Source organism: Tinamus guttatus, unplaced genomic scaffold (genome assembly GCF_059628265.1).
Source record: "Tinamus guttatus ecotype Peru unplaced genomic scaffold, ASM5962826v1 Tinamus_guttatus_pri_ptg000927l, whole genome shotgun sequence".
In the NCBI taxonomy this organism is placed as follows: Eukaryota; Metazoa; Chordata; class Aves; order Tinamiformes; family Tinamidae; genus Tinamus; species Tinamus guttatus.
This window is the reverse complement of record NW_028289461.1, coordinates 1,474,525-1,496,594: the sequence shown is the minus strand read 5'-3', so window position 1 is coordinate 1,496,594 and position 22,070 is coordinate 1,474,525. Positions and strand designations below refer to the sequence as shown.

The 22,070-nt window shown below is 44.3% G+C and overlaps 2 protein-coding genes across 3 annotated transcripts in view; both read left to right on the top strand.

The window, feature by feature from the left end:
* The window catches only part of LOC148591170 (uncharacterized), a 94,596-nt gene extending 77,037 nt beyond the window's left edge, over positions 1–17,559 (top strand). The window contains exons 2-5 of the mRNA XM_088538123.1: positions 1,339–5,733; positions 8,678–9,004; positions 13,684–13,813; positions 17,477–17,559. Coding sequence (XP_088394249.1) covers positions 1,339–5,733; positions 8,678–9,004; positions 13,684–13,813; positions 17,477–17,559 — 4,935 coding nt within the window. The remainder of the gene's footprint in view (positions 1–1,338; positions 5,734–8,677; positions 9,005–13,683; positions 13,814–17,476) is intronic.
* The window catches only part of ARHGEF4 (Rho guanine nucleotide exchange factor 4), a 91,736-nt gene continuing 83,374 nt past the window's right edge, over positions 13,709–22,070 (top strand). Inside the window, exon 1 of one of the 2 annotated variants that reach the window (XM_010218667.2) lies at positions 13,709–13,813. Coding sequence is in view for 1 of the 2 variants with exons in the window: in XM_088538086.1 (XP_088394212.1) it covers positions 21,063–21,249 (187 nt within the window). In the remaining variant the exon portion in view is untranslated. Of the gene's footprint in view, positions 13,814–21,051; positions 21,250–22,070 lie in introns of those variants that run through there. The other variant, XM_088538086.1, reaches the window with a different exon arrangement.

Genomic DNA, 22,070 nt, shown 5'->3' with positions numbered 1-22,070 from the left:
AACCCCTCTCTCTCTTGCCTTCATCCAGTACTATCACCTTGAGTGATGGCATTGCCAAAGCGTTAGGCATTTGCTCACATAGCCCCGGTGATTCTGGAACCGCTTAGCCACTTAACCAGGCTTTCCAGACAAGGCACCGAGCACACCTAGAACAAAACACTTACGCAGAGACCTGTGTGTTTTGTGTACTCATCCCACTGCTTAGCTCAGTGGCCTTACGAATTGCAGCCTTACTACAAGTGAGCTCTGGGCCTCTTAGTGTATTGTCATCTGTAAACGTGTGCCTCGAGCCCTGGGGAGAGACAGAACCCTGCTGCTCTGCCCACGGCTACGTGAGCCAGCTGCGACAATGTCCCTGCCGTGCGCTCATCGTGCGAAAAACCGGGCTCTGCTGCCTTAACGCCGGCCATTTCTGCCCTGGTCATAGCGGCATTGGGCGTTGTTGAAGGAGCTCATTTACACGTATCGCTGCTTGCACACAGTAAGGGACGCGTTGTTCTGCTGGCTAGGTGACTTGTGTGGCAGTTACAATGCAATTTTGTTGGGCTTAACTGTGTGAAAGTGATTGTTGGACTTGGTTTGAAGCACTGAACCTCCTCCCCCCACTCAGTTTTTATTTTTATTCTTCTGTCAAGAGAAAATACCAACCCTTTTATTCTGAGCCTCCTCAGAGATGTCTGCTGTTAAGAGCTGAAAATTGATTAAGTACAAGGAAGAACAGTAAAAATGGTAAAATGTAATACCTCAGAACTGAGACAGACCTCCCTTCTCTCTCCAGCGTTTTACTTGTTTCAAGTCTATTCAGCTTCCTCTCATTCCTCAGCTTACCATAGCTCCCTTGCTTTTTCCTAGTGTCTTCCTTCTTCCAAATTGCCCTCTGTGTTTTGGAGTCTGGAATTAGAAACTCTGTGACATTTCAGTTATCTCAGTGCAGAACAGTTCTGCATATGCTTAGACTGCATTTGTATCATTCATATAATTTGGGCAGTAACAACGATGTCTGTGGTTTATAGTGTAAAATTCCTGTCTGGATTTGAAGATGGATTCATGAGAATTTTTAAATCTACTGACAAAGAAGAACTCCCATCCAATTTGCCTGAATGTGGAATGTGTCTTGGGACTGGACTTCGAAAGATGTGCCCAAAAGGCACATTTTGGCCTTTGCATAAATAAAAACTAAAGAAATAGAAATGGACTTCACTAACTAATAAGACAAACATAACTCCAAAATCATCAGTGTATAGTAAATTGTATTGTGTTCTAAAGTCTGTTTTCTGATAATCCATATTATCATGTTGCATGTTCATTGCTAACTATTTTTTTGCTCTTTATTCACAGACTCCAGAGCCAGCTGAAAACTACGTCAGTGAAGGAGAGTTTGAGGATGATCTGACCTCTTCCACCCCTAGCACAACAGAGCTGGAGATACGTGGATCGAGCCAAGAAACAGATGAAGATTATTTTGAGACCCTATCACATCAGAGTGAATCTTTGTCAGATGCAAAAACTGAGGCTTTTGAGAGTGCATCAGAAACAGAATCTGTTGCCAGTGATTTAACTGGAGAAACTTGCTTGGATTCAAACTGCCTTTTTGCTGAAAAACAAGATCTCTGCTGTAGTCTTTCTAAAGCTAAGGTTGACACAACTTATGAACTTAAATGCTCAAGACAACCAGAATTTAGGCAGCAGGGGCAGCTAGAAGCATCTTCCAAGATAAAAGTAACACCAAGGAACAATGAATTTGATGTACAAACGTCAAAGTCAGAAGGTGAAGAGGAGGGAGATGAAGAGCAAACATTAACTAGTGTTATTTCCAACGCAGAGGACCAAGTGAGTCAACAGGGCATTGTATCAAAGACAGACAGAGAGGTGGTAGCAGAAGGATTGCAAGCTAAAGCAGAGTTTGAAAGCAGTGAAGTGCAATCCTGTATCAACCCAGTACTTACTGAAGTTGCTGTTGCAAGACAGAAGAAACAGTCTGCAGTATTAAGTATTGCTTGTTTCAAAGCAAACTCAGAAAGTTGTTTGATTTTTCCTGAGGTACAGAAACTTTCTTTCCAGTCAGATGCAGCACCAAGCTGTAGTTTGCCTAATATTCATTTTGAAACAAATGGAACTTACCATGGAGATTACTCTGGGGCTTCTGACTATAAATATGAGCTAGATCCTTTGTCCAGTATAAAATGCCATAGGGAGAACTCAGTTAACAGTGATGAAATTACAGGTAAAAGGATAAAACAAGGAAGTGCAGAGGCCACGTTGACATCAGATTCATTCTTTTACCAGAGCCACCTCAAATCAAAATCTCAGCCACCACTCATGAGGCCAGAGATCGCAGGAAGGAAGACATGGCATAGTGTACCTGAAAATATAAGTGCTCCAGAGAAGAGAGAGTATGTGGGGGATTATTATCATCTGACAGACAAATTTACGTGGTCATGTTCCAGAATACATCTTCAAGGATTGGATTTTAAAAACACAGGAAGAATAGCAGTCAGCCCTGAAAAAGCCATAAAAGTAGATGGCAAATCTGGCATAAAAAGTTCCCTTCTTAATACCAGCAAATATTTAAATGGGGATCAGCTTTCTCAACCAGCAGGTTCACACCAATATGTGGATTTTAATTTGCACTCTAAATCAGAGACATGTGGCCTTAGCCCAGAAGCAGCAGGTACATGCACCGAGAGCTTATCTTCAGCACAGACAGATGCTTACGTGTGTAATCCAAAACAAAAAGAGACTTTCTCTGCCCTGGCCTGTGAGCCAGTGATCATAAATGCCGAAGGACTGGTGAAAAATGATCAGTACAAATGTGAGAAGGATCTGGAAGCACACAGATTCCCTTGTGACGTTAATGTTGAATCTGGCATGGGTGACATCGAGAACCCCGTGTCCTGTCTTGTGGGTTTTCCTGATGTTGCAGAAAACAGAGATTGGGATTATTCTGTGAACTATGTTTCCCCTGGTAGAACACTGCAGAACACATTGGAGGACAGTGGCCTTGATTCTGAATTGTCAGGTATGGAAGTCATGGTAGAGAAAAGAGGGTTAGAGGATTCTTCTAACATTGGCTTTGGTTGGGAGATCCTGGAAACTACCTTGCAATCAGGTGGCAGTGACACTAGGGCAAAGCACAAAGATTCAATGCAACAAAATACAAGTTGTAAAACTGATGCCTTTAAGAGTTGCTCTGAGCAAGTAGCAAATGAACATCCAACTTTTCAAAGAAAGGAGGAGGACAGTGTCTTTGCTCTTGAAATGACTCCCAGTTCAGATTATGTAAGTCACAGAAGTCATTCAATGAATTTTCCAGAGGTAAAGCCTGCCTTGATTATAATATCTGTAGAGCAGAAAGGATTACAGTCCAAGACACTGAATGATGACCTTTCTACTGAAACAGTAACCGGAACACGGAGAGACCTAGTGAGTGATGATTTGGTGTCTCCTTATATTGTCAGCAAATCTCAAGATGATCCAGAAAGAGTTCTGAGTAAATGCTATAGCTGCGAAGAGCAAATTCTATCCATCCACCCCTTTCCTAATAGCGCAGAGGTACTCTCTGCTTGGGATACAGCTGAAGAAAAATCCGAAGTTTCACAACAGAAATTGAAGAAAACAGATTTGGTTTCATCCTTAGGTTTCAGCCGTAGTAATTGTACAGTACCAAGTGGAAAGGTGGAATTTAGAAATTTTACTTTACCCTTGGACAATGATATACTTGTTGCAGAAGACAGGGCAGATAAATTCAATGAAGCACTCTTGAAATCACATAGGAGAACTGCTGTAAGGACCTCTGAGGTCGACTCCCACAGAACAAGGATGCATTCTGATTTAGAGTTGAAAAAGTCAGGGGCTGAAACAAGAGATGACCAGGTGGCCAGGGAAGAGGAATTTGAAGTACATCAAGGTAGAGAGGAAAACAAATGTATAACCACTACGGTAACACTGGAAAAAACCAGTGTAAGCAGTCTGTGTGAGGGAGATGGTGCTGCTGATGACCTTCAAGGGCCCAACATCACCTGCGAACAAGCAACAGGCAAGGAAACAACCAAAGGCTGTTATGGTTCAAAGGAACAAGTAAATATTTGTGAAGATCCTTCTATTAGAGAAATAAAAGCAGGGTGGGCTATGAAAGACACAGCCAGCAAAGACAGTGCACTGAGTCTGGATGTGTCCGATGTCTTTAACTATTCTGAGAAAAGACAGACCCATAATGCCTGCAGACTAGGCCTGGATAATATAAGCATGTGCAGCACTAACAGTGAGGAGATGGATGAGAGCTCCTGCCACATCCTGGGAAGTAACAACAGTCTCCATAAAGCTGTGCAGAAACCAGCAAAGAATGGGAATACCGGGAGATCACCCAGGTTTTTGGTTTTCTCAAAAATGACATCTTTTAGGAAAACAAAGCCTGCCATGGCAGAAAATCAAGGAAGCAGCAGCTTCTTTGGTATCAAGGCAAAAATGGAAGAACTGGATACTGGGAAAGAGGATGAAGATACTGAGAGTTTACAGTCTTTTAAAAGTTATTCTTCTGGTTTTGGTTTTCACAGGAAGGAAAGCTATGGGTCTGAGTATTCTGATGATGATGATTTATTCTATGAGAGACCCGCCAGACTGTTCAACAGAATGAGCCTGAGGAAGGCTTCTGGCTCTGGTAGGATACTGATGGAAGACACCGATACAAACTCTACTGCTCCCACACTGACAGCTGACAAATACGGAGATGGACAAGTTTCCACTTCCTCTGTAAACAGTGACAGTGAACCTTTGGAATACATCCGAATTCGAAAATCCTTCCCTGAAAATGAATACAAAAGACACAAAACCCCTGAGGGCAAGAAGTTCAGGACAAGACTGGCCTTAGCACACAAATCCCTTTCAAGCTTATTTGAATCCAAATCTCCAGAAAAAGAAAATACTGAGCAAAGCTCTAGAGTATCACTGAAATATGAAAAGGACAAAGTCAAACTTCGCCAGAGTACCTGGAAAACTTTTCTAAAAAGCAGGGACACAGATGGAGTGAAGAGGCCAGTCTTGGCAAACCTATCACCCGCACAGGAGAGTCTTGACACAAATAGGGACCATGTGATGAGAACAACATCAGTCGAGAGACAGGATATTTCCAATGGACAAGCATTTTTGAAAAGAGGAAGAGCCAATGGCTCTGTGAGAGATGCCTGCTATTCTGACCCCTCTGTAGAGCATGTTGGTGTCTCTTCATCTCCAGATATATGGAGGAAGCGAATACAGTCCCATGACTTGGGCACGAAATGCTCACAGAGTTCAGACTGTGATGAACAACAGGAGGCCCTGGTCAACAATTTAAATGCTTCTCTGGAGGAATACTGGGTGAAATCTCCATTTAGTCCCAGTGACTTGCAGTTGTCAAGTCCATCATGTCCCCATCTCTCAACTTATGAAGGTAAAGATATGCCATGTCGGCCAATGAGTCCTAAACCACAGAGTCCACGGTCCACTTCTCAATGCAAGAGCTTTCCTTATCCTGGAAGAATATGTGCCACCTCCATGATCTCTCTTGGGAACACCACTGCAATGGACAGCAGTTTGGAAGCTCCCGAGAGGCCAAAGACACTGAAACCCAGAGGTAGTCTTTTACTTTCTGTACACTCGTTGGACAGTGAATACCAGAAGGATGACAGTGGGATAAGCAGTCAGTCCCAGATCAGCTTAAACACAGCCTCTTCCATTAGTGACATACTCAGAGATGAGGTGAGTGGTTGTCTGGGAATGATTGGCTGGTTTGGTTGGCAGAGTCTTTTCTCTTAACGTGATTAAGGGATTCCAGTGAAACTCTGTTACTAGATGAGTGAAGCCACTGGCTAGATCGGTGCATAAAGGTGCCTCTTTGTCTAGGACAAGGCACACTAGTCAATCCTTGAGTTCCTGTTCTCAGAGAACATGAATTGATGCTCATTTTAAGGGAGTATTTACCACAAAAATCCATACGGATGGAGTCACCACCATAGTACAAATGCATAATATGCCTCAGACAGACAGCACAGACAAACACAGCCGAGTGTTTAGCTAGATCTTACACATCTACAACAAGGCAGAATTGAGCCTCGTGACTGTATAGCAAATACAATTCTGAGAGTGAAAGGCACTATCATACCCATTGCTAGCAGCCACTTCTTAGAAGTAAAATCTTTTTTTAGACAGCAACAATCTGTCTGAAATTTGCAAACATTTTACAGTCATCATTGTTCTTCATTGATTGCCACTGGAGTCCTTTTCCACATTACTGTGAACAGAAGAAAAAAAAAAGGATTTTTCTGCGTTTTCTTTTGCTGTTGTATTATCCTCTAATCTTGGTAAGCTATCAGTTAACTTGTAATAGAATGGTTTAACAGAGCATCTATTCAGTAAAGGCTTCTCAATTGATTCAGGCTATTAAAAACAGAGACTTCCTCTGTCGGGTGGCTCTTTATCCCAAGATGTTAGTGGCTGAGAGCTTAGGAACCTCTTTCTGTGGCCAAGCACAAGCCACCAGAGAGTGACTGGTCCTTCTCATGCTACTTTTTCAATGTTGTTGATGAGTTTTGACATTACGAAATGGGCAGACAAGTATCGTTGAGCCAATTTACAAAAGTGGCAATTGAGAGAGGATGAGAGATTTTTTGTCTGGAGCACCACTACAAGCAGACACTTCTCAGAGAGCTCATGAATCTAGAATTGATGAATTCTGCAGCTAAGGGCTGGCTGCAAATAGGAGGATCCAAAAGAGGATCTAGAAGAGGATAGAGTGAAGAGGCTTATGTCAAACCTTGGATAGGCAAATCCACATCCTCGAATGCAACCATTCGGAGCAAATAAATAATTATTTAAATTGATGGTTAGTTTAAGCAATTGAAGGAAAACAGTGAAAATCCAAGCTATAGAAAAATGGTTAAATTTTATTGATTCTCCTGTGGACTGCAGAATATAATACCTGAAAAATGCAGCTAGAACCTAGAAATTAATGTAACTGTCCTGGCTTTCAGGACACAATATCTGATCTATGAAAGAAGATAAGGCTTTTATTTATTCCCAATGTAGGATTATTTGACATTGTGAAATGAAATAGAACTGTACCCAATTCTTAGCCAGTGGCTTTTGATAAGTAAAACTGTTTTTATTGGGTACTACTGAAAATAACAGCAGAGGCATTGAACAAAGTATACTTGTAGTCTTAAGTCTTTCCAACACAGGTTTAACTATCATCTAACATTAAGGATGATCTTCCTTATGTATATTGCTAACCCAAAGGGTCATAACATTAAGTTTAACAGTGGATTAAAAGAAAAAACAAATGTATGTTCCACACTGGTAGAGGGCATGACTTGATGGAATGCTAGAAAAATGCGTAACTGTGGAGTTGTTTGAGCTCAGATCCCTGCATGCCCTCCACTGAGGAGCTAAACATCTATTCCCCAAGCTACCAACCAGGTATTTTACCTGTGTTCTCCATTTCTTTCATGCTGTAGTGGTGCACCAAACTCCAGTGGATCAGCTGCCATTCTGATTTCCCTGTTGCCACTCACTTCCTGAGTGACTTCAGATTTTTCTGAATTTAGTATAGCATCTTTGGGATTGCATAGTGGAGTAAGGGTCATTCACCCTTGCTCTTCAGTCCTACGCAAAGTTACAGTATTGAAATCTCCAAATTTCAACACCCGTACATCTGGTTGGTATGTACGCCTGCTAAACAGCCACCACTTCATGTGTAGTGTACAGGATTCACTGGGATTTCTCTAAGATGCAACATAATATCTCCTCTTGGAGGTCAGAAATCAGGGGATTTGCTTCACAGTATTCCTGATGAGTCTAGATGAGACCCAAGGTAGGTCTGTGCCCTGCCCTGTACACCAGGCCTAGAAATCCATCCTAGAGCCTTCACTCAACAGATTGCCTCTAAAGGATTAGAGCAGAGATGGGAAGGTGGTTAGTGTTGCGTCTGCGTTCTTCAGATGAACCGTGAGAGTCTGGAGCAGTGCTATTGTCAGGACAAAACATTTCTTGGCGCAGAATGACATTCCTGAGATCATTCATTCCTCGATACGGTTATCTTCCACCTTAAATTTTGCTGACCCTAACTGATGCTACCTGGATTAAAAAGTCGATTCCTCAGGGCATGCTTGATTTTATTTTTTTTCTGCTATAAAAGATATGGTTTTGTGCATTCTCAGTGAAAGAGAATGAGAGTTAAGTGCAAAGCACTGAGTTTAATATGTCAGGCCTGCAGGCATCGAGGAAGCATTTTCCCTTTCTATAGATGGAGCACGGTGGGAAAAGCACAGATGAATGAGACTGGGCGTTATTCCATTTTCAGAGAGACCGTCTGTCTTTGTAAACAATTCTGTACAGGGAGAGTGACCTAAATCCTACATGTAGTGTTATTGCAATATGCCATGGAGATGGAGGGGGAAAAGGGCATGGTCTTGCGCAGCGGGAATGGGTATGACACTGTCTGGAAGGACAGCAGAGCTGCCGCTTTGAGTGCCCCTAGGCCTCGGGAGGGTAAGACAGGCTGGCTTCAGCCTTCCAGTCCTCATGGGCTGCCTTTTCTTCTGCGACCAGACAGCTGAGCTATGCCATCCGCTTTTCAACCTGATCTAAAGCAAACAGAATTTCCAATCAACAAACCTTGTGTTTTTACCTGTTGCTTGTAAAACAGGAGTCTAAACAGCAGTGTCAGACACCACCTGAGAAGAGGCCAAGTGAGAAATGGGTTCCCCAACACAAAAGGAGGCCCCCCCAGGTTCCACCATCCCCACGCCCTCTCTCGGCCCTGGAGAGCCAAGCCCGGAGGCTTTCCTTTCTTGCTCCAGATGAAAAAGCCAAGGAGATTCCAGAGAGGAGAAGGAAGACACCTAAACCCCTTTATAAGTGCTTCAGCTTCGATGATGTCTGGATGGAGAGGAGCCAAAAAGGGAAGCTAGAGAAGGAGACACAGCCAGAGAGAGGAAATGAATTGCAGCACCTCCCAGAGCACCAGTTAAAAGTAAGAAACCACCATCCTCCTCGTTCTGTGGCACTGTCTTCCTCTCTCTGCTCCAGCTGCTCCTTTCTGCTTTTGTCATATTCCTCTTCTTGAACTGCCTCTTAGATCAGTTCTCTTTGCTTCTCTATGGGCCTGCTAATCTGTGGAGAATGATTCTGCAACGTCGAACTCACCCATACAGGTATTATCTTGAAAGATTGTTTTAATCCCTGCAAGCGAGCAGCTCCTGCCCGCTGCTGTGTTGAACAATAGCATGTGATTGCATCAGATTGCTCTGCAGGCTAAAGATAGGGAGAACAAGGAGCAAATCAAAGTTGTCTTGTATCAGTATAAATTAAATGGATGAAATCTCATTCAGTGCCCTGTAGCATTGCTGTATCACTTTGGAAAGTGACCTATAAATTAGATTTCCCTTGTATCTGAGGCCAGCTCCATTCTTCTGAGAAAAGACTTCTAGCAATTCCTCTGTGAATGCTCAAGAGAACATTGCCATTGGAGTTTTTACTATTAGTAATCTCCTCTGCACCGTGGGAGACTGTAAGATCAGGGTTGTGATTGCTTGTGACAAGCTTTGTGGCTGCTGTGATTCACACTGATGGCATCCATTACTGTTGGATCTAGAGCTAAAGTTTGTTCCCTTTGGGAAGAACCATGAATCTGCATCCAGGAGCCAAATTTAGCTCTTACATATAAAACAAGCTTCTGTGGAAAAAGGATATGAGATTGAGGCAAAAGTCTATGCAACTTTTGCTGGTGATACGAAATAAGTTTTTGAGCAAGTTTGAAATCAAGTAGCAGATTTTCAAATATGACCTTTCCTCGGGGTTTTCTCTTTCGGTCTGTTCTCTTCATTTGTTTCCCTTTCTCTCTGTTGTGCTTGCTGCCTGTTTCTGGCAAGGTCAGAGAAAGCTGAGGCCTGATCCTACCTGATCCGCTGATAGTGAGGCAGAAACCCCTGAGCAGGCAAAGCTCAGAGTGTCTGAGGGGCTCATGGTAGAGCCTGCTGCCTCGTAACCCTCGGTCTGCAAGCGCCTCGTGGCAAAGCCAAGGGACACGCAGGGCAGAAGAGGGCTTCTGAAGAACTGTCCTCCCCAAGAGGGGCTAAAATCTGCACTATTCTCTGTTGCTTTGCCTCTTCAAAATATAACCAGCTGAGGACGTGATGAGCGTTGGTCACAATTGTGCCACGCGTTGTCAGGCCTCGGGTTAGTGAGGATGATCAGCCCCGCTGCCCAAGAGAATGAACAGTCCTCACGGGATGTGTGTGCTACCATCAAAAATAATTGTGGTGTTCTTGAACCTTGTTCCAGCTTCCGAAAGAACGATTAGGGAAAGCACATCCCTGGCACACTGGCTTCCCTTTATCACCAAACCTACATATAACACACTAAAAATATTTCTTAAAATTGCTTGACAAATGTGGGTAGCAATGGAAACCTAGCCCATGCTGCAGAGTATGTTGGCCAGCTCTGACACCACTAGAGCTTCTAGAAACAGTGACCAGAAGCTCTCCTAGAGCCGTCAGTTCAAATATTGTTTTGTTGAGAGGCTGCTAGAAAACAGCTTCTCTTTTAACCATTCCCACCCTTTTTTCATGGTACTATCTACCTTTAAATTACGATCAACCGTTTAAGGGATAGTAGCTGCTTCTACACCCCAGTGAGGTTCCCTTGCTTAACATCACACACCTTGGGAGGGCAGGTGGGATTAGCTTTTTTTGTGTGTTAGTTTTGGGTAGTGGAGATGAGTGGGAGGTTATATAGCAGTACACAGTTGGGCTTTTTTAAAAATTTGTTTTTATTATTTTTGACCCATGTGGGTTAAGTATTGATTTTTTTCCTTTTTTAATCTTTGCATATGGCTTAAGAAAGTATAGTGGTAAGTTTTGCTGAGAACTCCTCGGATTTGAGATCTTTTTTGCTGTGTGACCCTACAGTTGCATTCTGTGTCCTGTCTTGTTTAGCTATAGTAGTTATTGTGTTGTTTCTCTTTCCTATTGTGTTTTATTCTGTCTTTGCAGGGCTCTATTACTGTAATACTGCTGGCCTAGGCTGTATTTGAAATTAATACAATGTTTTTCTTTATTCATACCCCTAGATGTGGTGGGAGTGCTGGCACAAGCTGCAGTGTTGGGGGCAGTTTTATAAGAGTGTCCAATTCCCTTTTTATAAAGAGAAATAAGTTATCACAAAAGAAGCTTTGTAAGACATTTATTGTCTTTTGTGGTTTTGTGACTGAAACTAGGCAACTGTAGGGGGCTTTGGAGCTCTGAAAAGGCAAGTGTGATGTCTTCTGACACATGCCTGCCTTGGGATGTGTGGTTTCAGTAATGACAAGTCATATTGTGTTAAGTCAAGATCAGGTCAGTGTGCAAGGTGATGTAATGCTGCAGTATTGTGGAAGCAGCTAAATAGGGCAGACTGGGGAGGAATAGGAAACAAATTCTCAGTCTTCAGTGCTCATTTTTGCTGTTATTCCATCACTTGCATCAGTTTATAGAAGGGAGTATAGAACTAATATCAGACTATTTTGAAGGCTGACAGTTGGGATTCAGAGGGAGATGGATGTAAGCAGCGTAGAAACTAGCCTTAAACTAAAGAATAGCACCTGAAATATCGGTTCTAAGCAACACCCCAAAATGGTCTTTGCTTTGCTTGTGTCCAGTAAGCTGCTGATCCACTTTAAATGGGAGTAGTCTGTATGAGTCCCTAGAGTCATACTTGAAGCTTGACCCAGCTGTCCCTTAGAATGAAATGCTAGCAGTAGCAAGCTGAACATCTTCTGATCTTGTACCTTAAAGTATTAACATCTAAATGGTCACGACAAACCTTTGAACACTATTTCCCCTGAAGTGGAATAAGAAAAACCTCACGTGATTGTGAGTGAATCGATTTTCTTTTGCTTGGCTTTAGACTCTGCCCTTCGTGTCATGGAGGATTTCTCAGTGTGAAGTGCAGCATAAATGCCCCAGCTGGAGCAAGTCAGTGCCCCAAACTGCTGGTCCTGAACTCTGTTTGGGGAATTAGTTTTGGAGGAACTGCTTTAGTGATACCTTCTAACTGCCTGTCTGCTCCCATCCTTGTCTTTTCTATTTCAACAAAAAGCTAAAACCTGACTGTTATCCCTGATGCCTTTATATGCACAGTATTAAAGGCAAAGATGTGGTTTCTGGGTGCATTTGTCAGAGCACAGTTTCTGTGCTGCCAAATTAGAGAGATTCCTAAAAGGCACATCAGGGGAATATACCCAGAGGGGGCTGGTGCAGAAAAAGCTCTGGCTTTTATGAGAGAGAAATGAAAGGCAGTGAAAATAGACCTTTAGCTTATTGTCCTGGATACTGCTCTTGGTCACCTCATGCTACCTCACTGAAAATATGAGAAAATGAAGTTTTGCAGTGTGCTAGCATGGTTATGAGCACTGTGGGCACCACAGAGGCACTTTGGAGGGAGGATTGCGTGAGGTAAATCTCCCTCTGCTTGCACCCAGCAAGTCGCAGACAGGCAGCAGGGGTAAATGCCTCTCCCAGGGACTGACCTGTTCAGTGGGCAGTACTCTGCGTATGAGCCCAGAAAGAATCCCCTTGAATCCATGGAATAAAGTATAGAAGAGAGGGTCTTTACTACGCTCTGCTCCCTCCTTTCCTCTCCCTTTCCTCGTGGGGAGGGAGAAACCCTGCCCACATACTGTTAGGATCTCTGGAAGTGCTTCCTTTCCCTGCTGAGATCGTGCAGTGCTGGCTGCCCTAGTAGAGCAGTCACATAATGACTGTACTCAAAAATCTCCTCTTACATTATTCTGGGCAGTAACAAAAATGAAATGGCCCCAAGGCAGCATCCTGCTTCCTAGTCTTAAATGTTACAATAATGTCTTCTGTCCCCCCGCCTTTACCGATGGCATTTTCAGAGCTGCAATTCAGCATGGGGCCTGGTTTGCTTGATCTGGTTGTCTCTGGAAGAGCCTGTGCTGCCACCTGGGCTCTGTTGGGATTTTCTAAATGAACAAGTGCTGCTTGGGTTAAGTTGAACAGGATTCATGCTGTCTCTTGGGAGATACACGTGCCAAAATACTGACTGTTCTCTCCTTGTTTCCAGAAAGCAAGTTCATGAAGATTAAAGCAAACTGGGCACAGAGCAGCTGCATCCTTGGCCAGTGCGTGGCTGTTCAGTGCTCTTGGTTTGCTGTTTCTTTTTGGAAAGATGTTTTGGCTAATAGCTGCCTTCCAAAAAGAAGGCTTTAACGGAAGGTTTGCTCAGACGGACGCTTACAGTGGTAGTGGGAAGCAGACCTCAGGATGCACTATGGGCTGGTAGGGAGAGGGAAGGATCATACATAAACTATCAAGCCTCAGCATGCCAGCCTCTTGCTTCAGTGAAAGCTGAAGACACGCAAAGTAGCAGAAAGGAAGGGCAGTAGTGACAGTAGGTTTGTGTTCAGAATGAGCGAGTACATGAGCCAGTGCTCCATTATCCTACGGTTCTTACCACTTTGTGTTTTTTGTTGCCTTCTCAATGTGTTTTTAACCTCTCCGGCCATAATCACCCATGTGTGCAGATGTTTACTAATACACTGCTTACATTAGCGATGGAGGTGGAAGCAGGTGTTCCGTGATGATGCTGTATTTTGTGCTATGGGGTATCCAGGTTTAATGTCTTGCCTTTGTTTCCCCTCTCTTGTTGCAGGCTGAGATGGGCCCATCTGTTTCTCCTGCCATTGCCTTTGACGTTCTGCCACTTAAGCTGCATCCGTTTTCCCAGAGCACTCCAACAGGCTTAGACTGTGTCGGCTGGAAGCAGCGTGTTGCTTTTCCTGGTGTGTATACTGCTCCTGCTTTGAAATGTGCTGTGAGAGAATTAACTGCTGGTGCATTCAGTATGGAAACTGTGTAACAAGCACTCTACCTTATTCCTGTTGCATGCTTTATCCATATGTGAAGGATGTCTGAGTAGAAATCTGCTTTGGAGTCAGTTCTGCCATGTGCATTCTCAGGTACTAGTTTGTCCCCAAGTGAAGGAGCAGGGTGCTGCTCTGAGGCTCTGGTCAGGTGCATCGCTCTGCCCGAGCAAGTTGTGCTTCTCAGAGGCAGCACTGTGGGACCTGGGTGGCAAAGGAAGCTGGTTTGGATTCCATGTAGCTGCAAAACTCTTCCGTGTTGGAGAACTGTGTGACATTGGCTGGAAGATGATGACCTTTGCAAAGTGTCTAACTGAATTTAATCCTCTCTGTGTGTTTGCTCAGCAAGGGAAGCCTCATGTTTTGTTTGGGTTTGCTTTGATGTGGTATAGAAGGTCAGGCTGTGTTTTCCACTGCATCACTGAACTGAAAGCCTCACAACTAGATTTATTATAGCATGTTAATCAATAATTTGGGAATAAAGCATGGATGCAACTTGTTAACTACTGCAATGGTTAGGAAAAGCTCACTAATCACAATGATGGTGTGCTTGGTGTAGAAAAATTTTGTTGTGTTATGAGAACTACAGTTTGCCCATGATAATGCCACGTACATCATGCTCTTGAATTTGATTTCTGCAGCCAAAACAGACTCCCTGCCTCGTGTTTGCTACTGAAGGCTACCATAGGCATGGTAAGATGGCCCTAAGTTGCTAATTAGGCACTAATGCAGCTAAATGAGTCTCTAGGGATAGAAGTTCCCTGTACTTTAAATAAATTGTCTGAATGGAAAAATGCATATTCCTCATGAAAATATCATGTAAAATACATCATGTATTAAGTATGGTGTCTGATTTGCTTCTAAGGACTGACACATTTTCAGAATTAAAATGCAATTCCAACAGATTATTAAATAGTGAAACTCATCTTTGCTAAGTTTTTAAATCTTCCATCTGACACTGCTTGCCCAAACACTGTCACTATCTCTATTATAGTACCTCGGGGTGGGAAAATGGAAAGAGGAGTTACTTAGTGGATAGGAATCTAGCCAGCAAAAGCCATCACAGCTGGGTGCCCAAGCTGCCACTTTTGCTTCTGAAAGTCTCACTGTACCATTAATCAAAAGCTACTGGAATTATTTAGGAGGACATAACCTTGTGCTAATTATTTAAGAGTCTAATGGTCATCCTATTCTGCCAAGCAAATGGCTTTAGTTTCTGGCACTTTGCACCATAGAGTACATGGTATGTGGATTTGTTTGTGCATGGAGTCTTGAGACGTCATCTGAAAATAAGAAGCTCCTTGTTGTCATGTCAGGAGCCTTGCCTTTGGACCCTCCGTACTGAGGGCTTTCATTGCTGCCTTCACAAGCGTCTGGTATTTCCCAACACTTAGGACCAGCTGAATTTAAAAGGTCGCTTAGAAATCCCAAATGGAAACCATCGTTGTCAAGTTGTCTGTGCATCTCTGACATCAGCTGGAGTCCCTAAGCAGCACTGTTTCAGAAGTGAATTCCCAGCCACAGCTGATACAAATGTCATGGCAATTCCAGCTGGGGGCATTTAGCTAAGAAGTGTGTGTCTGTGTGTGAATATTGGGGAGCAAGGAGTGAATATAGACTGACCAGTTGGTAGTGCCCTGGGTATTCTGAAGCCATCTAGATTTGGACTGTGAAACCTGAATTGCCTGTGAGATTCACACTGTGTTCCTGGCACGAGTACCACGAGTGTCCCATGCTGTGATCTGGGGCCTCAGGAATTTCTGTGGAGCTGCAGCAAAGCAAACAAGATGCTGCAGCAAACCCCTTTTTCTGTCATGCTGATGGAGAGGAGGTGATGAGCAGAGGAAACGCTTCTACCATGGCCATCTCCGAGTGCTGCTCCTGGGCTTTGCGTGAGGCACTGCGGGAGTGTTAGGGCTGTGCAGTGTGTTCCTCCTGTGTATGATTTAGCTGGGAAGAAAAGTTCAGGTTGTGGAGGCAACACTAGAATCTGTTGCGTCAGTGGTAGGTTTGGGAATGTCCTCGAGGCAGTACTAGAGCAGCCATGTGCCCCATCTTTGATGCTTGCACAGCTTCCTTGTGGTACCCGTTGCTTTTGACAGAGCTGCAGGTTACTTAAAACAAATGTAATATAAAAGGATGAATCTATTTAATCTAATTTTAAGGTGCTTAATGATTAAGCTGCAATTACTTGTATTAATGTTTCTATAATTTGTTATAGTCACCAAGGACACTGGATATAAAAGTGCTGTGCAATACATAGCTGTGCCGTACTGGAACTGTAGGTAAAACTGTCATGCCCCAAATCTGCTTGTGGGTCACTTGCTGCAGGAGCCTCTTTGGAGGCTGTGGGTGTGGAGTCCCCTTCAGTTCTCCAGGTACAAATGGTGGTTGCCAGGATCACAGCTCAAGAGTTGTCATTCGTGGCCATGTCCTCTTAGCAGAGGACAAGAGCTTAGCTGGGCACAAACTTGCTGTTTCAGGAGGCGAGAGGCTCCCCATTCCCAGCATCACACAAGTGCTAGGACAAGGGCTTGGTTTTTAATGCCATAGCTGCTGTTTTTACTAACACTGGTTTTCTCCAACCAGTCCTGGCCCACCAGCAGCCAGGCGCTGGTTTCTCTGCTGTCAGGTCATGCTTGGAGAAATGGGACAGACTCAAACCTGTCATCTGGGATATTCCAGCAGGAAGGGTCAGGCTCGCTGAAGCTTTTTCTCTCTGAAAAAGTCTTGCAGGATGTAGATCCTTTGCCTCTTCAGCCCGCAGAGACCACTTGAGAAACTGTTAAGAAGCCAGTAGATGGCTCTAACATCTGTGAAATACAGAGCAGCTGGGTTGGTCCTGGCTCCTCCTTACTCAGGGAAGCTTGAAGGAGTCTTGAGCCTCCTCTGGAAAAGCAAAGAGGTTAATCCACCCCAGAGGTGAGCAAAGAAGTGTGTCCTACTAGTTAGCTTAGAGAGACGTCTGAGCCTCCCCACATTTGGCAGCAGGCAATACTGGGGCATGCGTAGTGCCTTTCCTCCTAAGTTGTCTGGTCACACTCATGGCTTCATTTGTACCTGGCAGAGGGTGTTTGTCCCCTACTTAACAATGCTCGAATATACTGAACTGATGTGAAAGATCAGAGGAAGCTCCTTCCTGAAACAGATGCAGGAGTGCTAGTTCTGGGCAGTCTCTGAAAGTCTTGAGAGCCCATTTGACCCAGGACTCACCAGGAAAGGAGGGGCAGGCAAATGCTGAAAGCTGTCTGTACGAGAGCTCTATAGGGCTTCCCAGCTGGAAACCTTTCTGTTCTCTTCCTTGCTCCTGCCCCTATTACCTTCTCCCATCGCCCGATTCTACTGTCAGAGAATCTGTGAGATATTTACATAGAGTCTCACGTGATCCTTAATCTTCAGGGTTTAACACCATCTCATAGAGATGCTCTTGATTGTTTTAATGCAAGGCTAGCTTCCTCTCATACAGCTGTACTAGAATAGCTTCTAAACCTCTGTTGTTTAAAAGCACTGAATCTTTTTGGCTGTTTTCCCTGTATCTGTCAGACTGAAACAGGGGAAAATTTTTAACATACCCACCCTCAGATACCTACAGGAGTCACTATGATGCCAGTGTGGATCACGGCAACCAGAGGCATGAATTCACGTTGACTGACCTATCCCGATGAACGTGCTGGGGGGACTTGGAAATCTTGCATGAGCAATAGGAATAGACAAGCCACATTCTCAAAGTCCATAACTTTGTAGTTAGCCTGGAAAACTGACTAACAAGTGATTCTGAGTTATCCTTTGCCCTCATTGATATAGTGGAAAGTATTTTTCAGAGGCAAAGGGACTGTTTGTTTACTCAACATCATGTGGCCAACTTTCATCCTGCTTTCCCAACTATAGAGGGGCTGTTAAGCCTGCATTTGGCAACAGTTAATGTGAAGATGTTTGACAGCCACTAGAGAAATCTATTCAAGAGGGAAAATATTAGCTTAATAACAGGATTTCATTATGTCTTAAAAGTATTAAAAATAGTCCTCTAGTTCAGCAATATAACGAGCAGAGCTATTTATTCAATTTTTGTCATTTTTAATTCTTGAAGGGATACAGGAATAAAAGTGGCGTGTGAGCCCTTAGAAGTGCATCTCTGTAGCGTGAAACATCAATTCTGTCACTGTTAGCCCCCAAAAGTGCTGTGCATTTAACTGCATAGAAGCTAATTGTGTTACTTACTGTACTTTTTCCTCTATTTCTAAAGCAGAGGAAGATTAGACCTGCTATATCACTCTTGATTCTGCTTGATCACAGCCACAAATGTTTCCTGTTGTTGAGGTCTCTAATATGTTCACCAATGATTCTCTCCAACCAAGTGATGGCCAAGTTCCTGAAAATTTGTCATAGCCAATTATTTAGGATCATATGTATTAGCTACCCAGGTGAAAGATTTAGGTGTATAAACATAAGCTTTCCTTGGGGTAAGAAGTTAAAAGAAGATCCTAGGGAATCCCAAACAACTCTGACAATCAATGTCCAAAGGTAAGAAACTATAGGAGAGCTTGGCAGAGACCAGGAGACCTAGCAGGTGTGTAGTATGAAGGTGTCCAAGACTGAGACTGGGTTTTTGAGGATTGGCTGCTTAGTGAGGTCCCTAATCTATTTGGAGACGGTTGCTGTGGCAGCAGCTTGGACAGTACTTCTCTGCTCTCTCAACAGTCAGTGAATCCCGAAAAAGAAAAAAAGGCAAGCTGCAAGCACTGCGCTGGGATGGAGACACTCTGTCATGAGTTGGGGTGCTTTGATTTAGGACTGTGGTTTCCTTAGCCTTTGTAGTTTTCTAATGCAATGGCATGAGGCCAATGTAGTGCATACCCATAGTAAGTGTCCCTCAGTAGCACCTGCAGCTGGGATCACAGCACTGTTGTCTCTGGCACTGCATAAACATATTTCAGTGGTTGCAAAAAGCATTCAGGCCAGAGAGCGGGTGAGTTAGCAGGGAACAGATGGACCAACATAAGCAGGTTTGGGGCAGGGGTCACCGAGGCAAGAGCAGTTGCTGCAGAGACTTTTTAATACTGCCTGGTTTAGTGGTTCAATCGAGGGAGATGCAGCTCCACGGAGCTCCCGGGCACCCTATGGAGCAGGCGCGGTGGCCGAGGCGCGAGGCTGGGCGGCAGCCGTTTCGAGCAGCTCCGGTGTCTGGAGAGCTCTGCTGTCTGCTGTCCTCTCACCACCTCTGCATTGTATCCTCAGAGTAGCTGCGCTGAGCTCTGGTTATTACCCCTTGCTGTGAGATAAATCGGTGTTTCTCTCAAATCTGGGCTTCCATGCAAGCGGTTGTAAGAGGTCTTGGAAGGACCAGATTGACTCAGAACAACAATTTGAATGCAGTGAAATTGAGGTCACGGCTCTATTCCTGCACTGGGAGATGCAGAGGAGTGTTTTTTGGTTTAAGTACTTACATTCAGAAAATAATTGAAGGAAACTTTTGTGTTGAGAAACAGGAGGAGAGTGTGTGTGTGTGTGTGTGTGTGTGTGTGTATGTTCGGGTGTTTGGGGCAGGGGAGAGTTCTGTGTGGGTTGTTTTGTTTTCTTCTATGACTGTAGAGTCCCTTCTTGTAAAAAAATAACTGAAATATCAAAACTTTATTCAGCAATGTTGGTGATTTTTAATAAATGTGTGGAGTGATGGAGGCAAGCTATTTTTCTTCTGAGCAATCCTCTGTAAAAGAGAAGTCTTTTTGATGTAAAATAGCCCCTACTATTGCACAGACAGTGAGGCAAATCAAAGGGATCCTTCTGTCCAAGGAGGATGTGATGTTTACGTGATAATGTGGCTTTGTTTACTTTGGGCAGCATTAACTTGGACAGAAATAGTAAAACAAGTGTTTTCAATTCTTGTGTGAAATTAGGCCCCTAGTTTGCGGTTTAAGTGCCTGGACAAACATCTGCTTTGCGAATGGTAGGAACAGCTGAGCTTTCCAGCCTGCTGCTCTGCTGGTGTCCCAGCTGCGGTGACTGTCACTGTCCCACCTGATCATCTTGTCTCCTCCATCAAACCTCTTACTAGTTAGTGAGCATCGCTTTGGCATGACCTGGACATCCCACGCTGAAGCAACCTACGGTGCCCTCGGACACTCTGCTTCAGCAGCCCAATAGCAACACGTAGGGAGCGATTTATTGGCGTTGTGACCACAGTTCTCATCTTTCAATCAAAACACCTTTTCTGGTCACTAGCGTAAGGAGTTTGCTATATTGTCTGCTATACTACAAGCCACGTGGCTACTAATAAATTATTTCTGATAGTATTTGATCTTACAGTGACAGATGTCATTGTACTGCAGGGATTTATGCACTTTTAGCAAAGTGGCAGCTGCGAAACGTCCTTTACCATGCAGCCCCCGTGTTGTCTCAGAGCCTTGCTAAACAGCACAGCTATTTCTCAGGCAGCTAGCTTTCTGCTGCAGTTCTCTTTATGGCAGGTAATGAGGCTATAAAACCTTCCAGTTAAAATGTAGTCAGCAATGCTGTTTGACTTGAGACTGAAGTCTATTAAAAATGATCACACGCTGGAAAAGGGACTGTCCCAGGTCTGCAGTCTGGTGGTGGATGTTAAATGATTTCTTTTTTTTCCGAAGCTCCAGCTGCAGCCTTCCTGAATCTCAATCTGTGCTTCTGTAGTTTTCATTACATTTTGAATTCTTTTTCTGGGGACTTACAAAAACAGTTTTTTAATAGCGGCAGCCGCAGCCAGTTCTAAACATGATTAGTTTATATGTTAAGTCCTTACTGAGTTCTCAGGGGAAGCAGATAACACAAGGTCTCTCTCACTTGGGCATTTTTAAAATGCATGAAATTCTACTATTCCCACTTATTTATTTTAAATTTGACAGCTTTCCTAAACGAGGAGGAAAGCTCCTGACCCCACCCTTGCTTTTTTAATGCCTTAATATCAGCTTTAATAAAAATCAGCTGCTAGAAGCTGCAGCTGAGAGCAGTGGAGCTGCCACAGAGGGAGCCTCCTTAGTGGACCCCCATGATGTCAGGATGCGTGGAGAGGAGCGGAGCAGAGGATGGGAATCGAGCTCAGTGCGCAGGCAGCGGCGGCAGGTACCAGTGCCCCGCGAGCAGCCCCTCTCCTCCCGCCGCGCAGCAGAGCCCCCGGCTCTCCCTCCCAGCCGCCTGCATGAGGACCCAGCAGTGCCCCAGCGAGTCCAGCGGGGCGCACAGTGGAGAAAATTGCAGCAGCAGTGGCAGCTCAGGGCTCTCGCCGGGCTCCGATTCGGACAGCAGCGGTGTGGTGTGCGGTGGTGGTGGCATGAGAGGCGTCTTGTCCCGGTACTGGAGCTTAGAGAGCCTGCACTCTGCCACAGGTAAGGAGCCTTTGCTGCTGCTTTTGGCACATGATATTGCACTGACCTTGAGAAATTGGATCAAACCTTCTGGAAAGGCTGTATTATTTGGAAGTGCTGTCAGAGAAATACCCAAAAGGACTTGTGTGCTTACTGACTGTCCCCCCTGCAGACTTACAGTAGAAACAATGACAGATTCGTAACACACTTCTTGGATCAGAAAGTGAGAAATGGATTCTTAATGGCTTTGGAAACAGTGCTTTTTGGCTCCTACCTGATTAAAGCTGTCTTTTCTTTTTAGAACAACCTTTCTTATTCCAGCTTAAACGTATAGAGCCCATCCCTGAAGCCGGCATTTGCCTGTGTAAGTGCTAGTGTGGAGAGCTGGCTGTACGTGCCAGCTGCTGCTGGAAAATGCCTGAGAGCCCCCGGGCAGCAGCAGGGGCTAGAAGGGGCTAGGTGGACATGCACTGCTGTGTATTCTGAGAGGGAAAGGCAGAGTCCCGAGTCAACTGCTCAAGCCGAGTTTCCATTTACTGCCTGGGTTAATTCTTTGTGCTCCAGAGCACATTTTGGAGGAATGTTTACACAGTGTGAATCTGTTCCAGCTCACCTTGTGTGGATTTGTAATTCTAGTTTTTAATCACTTTTGTGCCTCCTTAGGGTTGGGTGTTCGAAGTAGAAGCATGGGAAAAAAGCCTCCTCATTCCCAACTGCTAGTAGCAGAGGAGGTTGGCATGGATTTTAATGGCTAGGGACTGCTGCACCGTTCAGCTTCTTGCTTGATTGTTGCTGTCTAGAGAGATTTTTAGCAGATCTGCAACAAATTAGCTCCTCTTCAG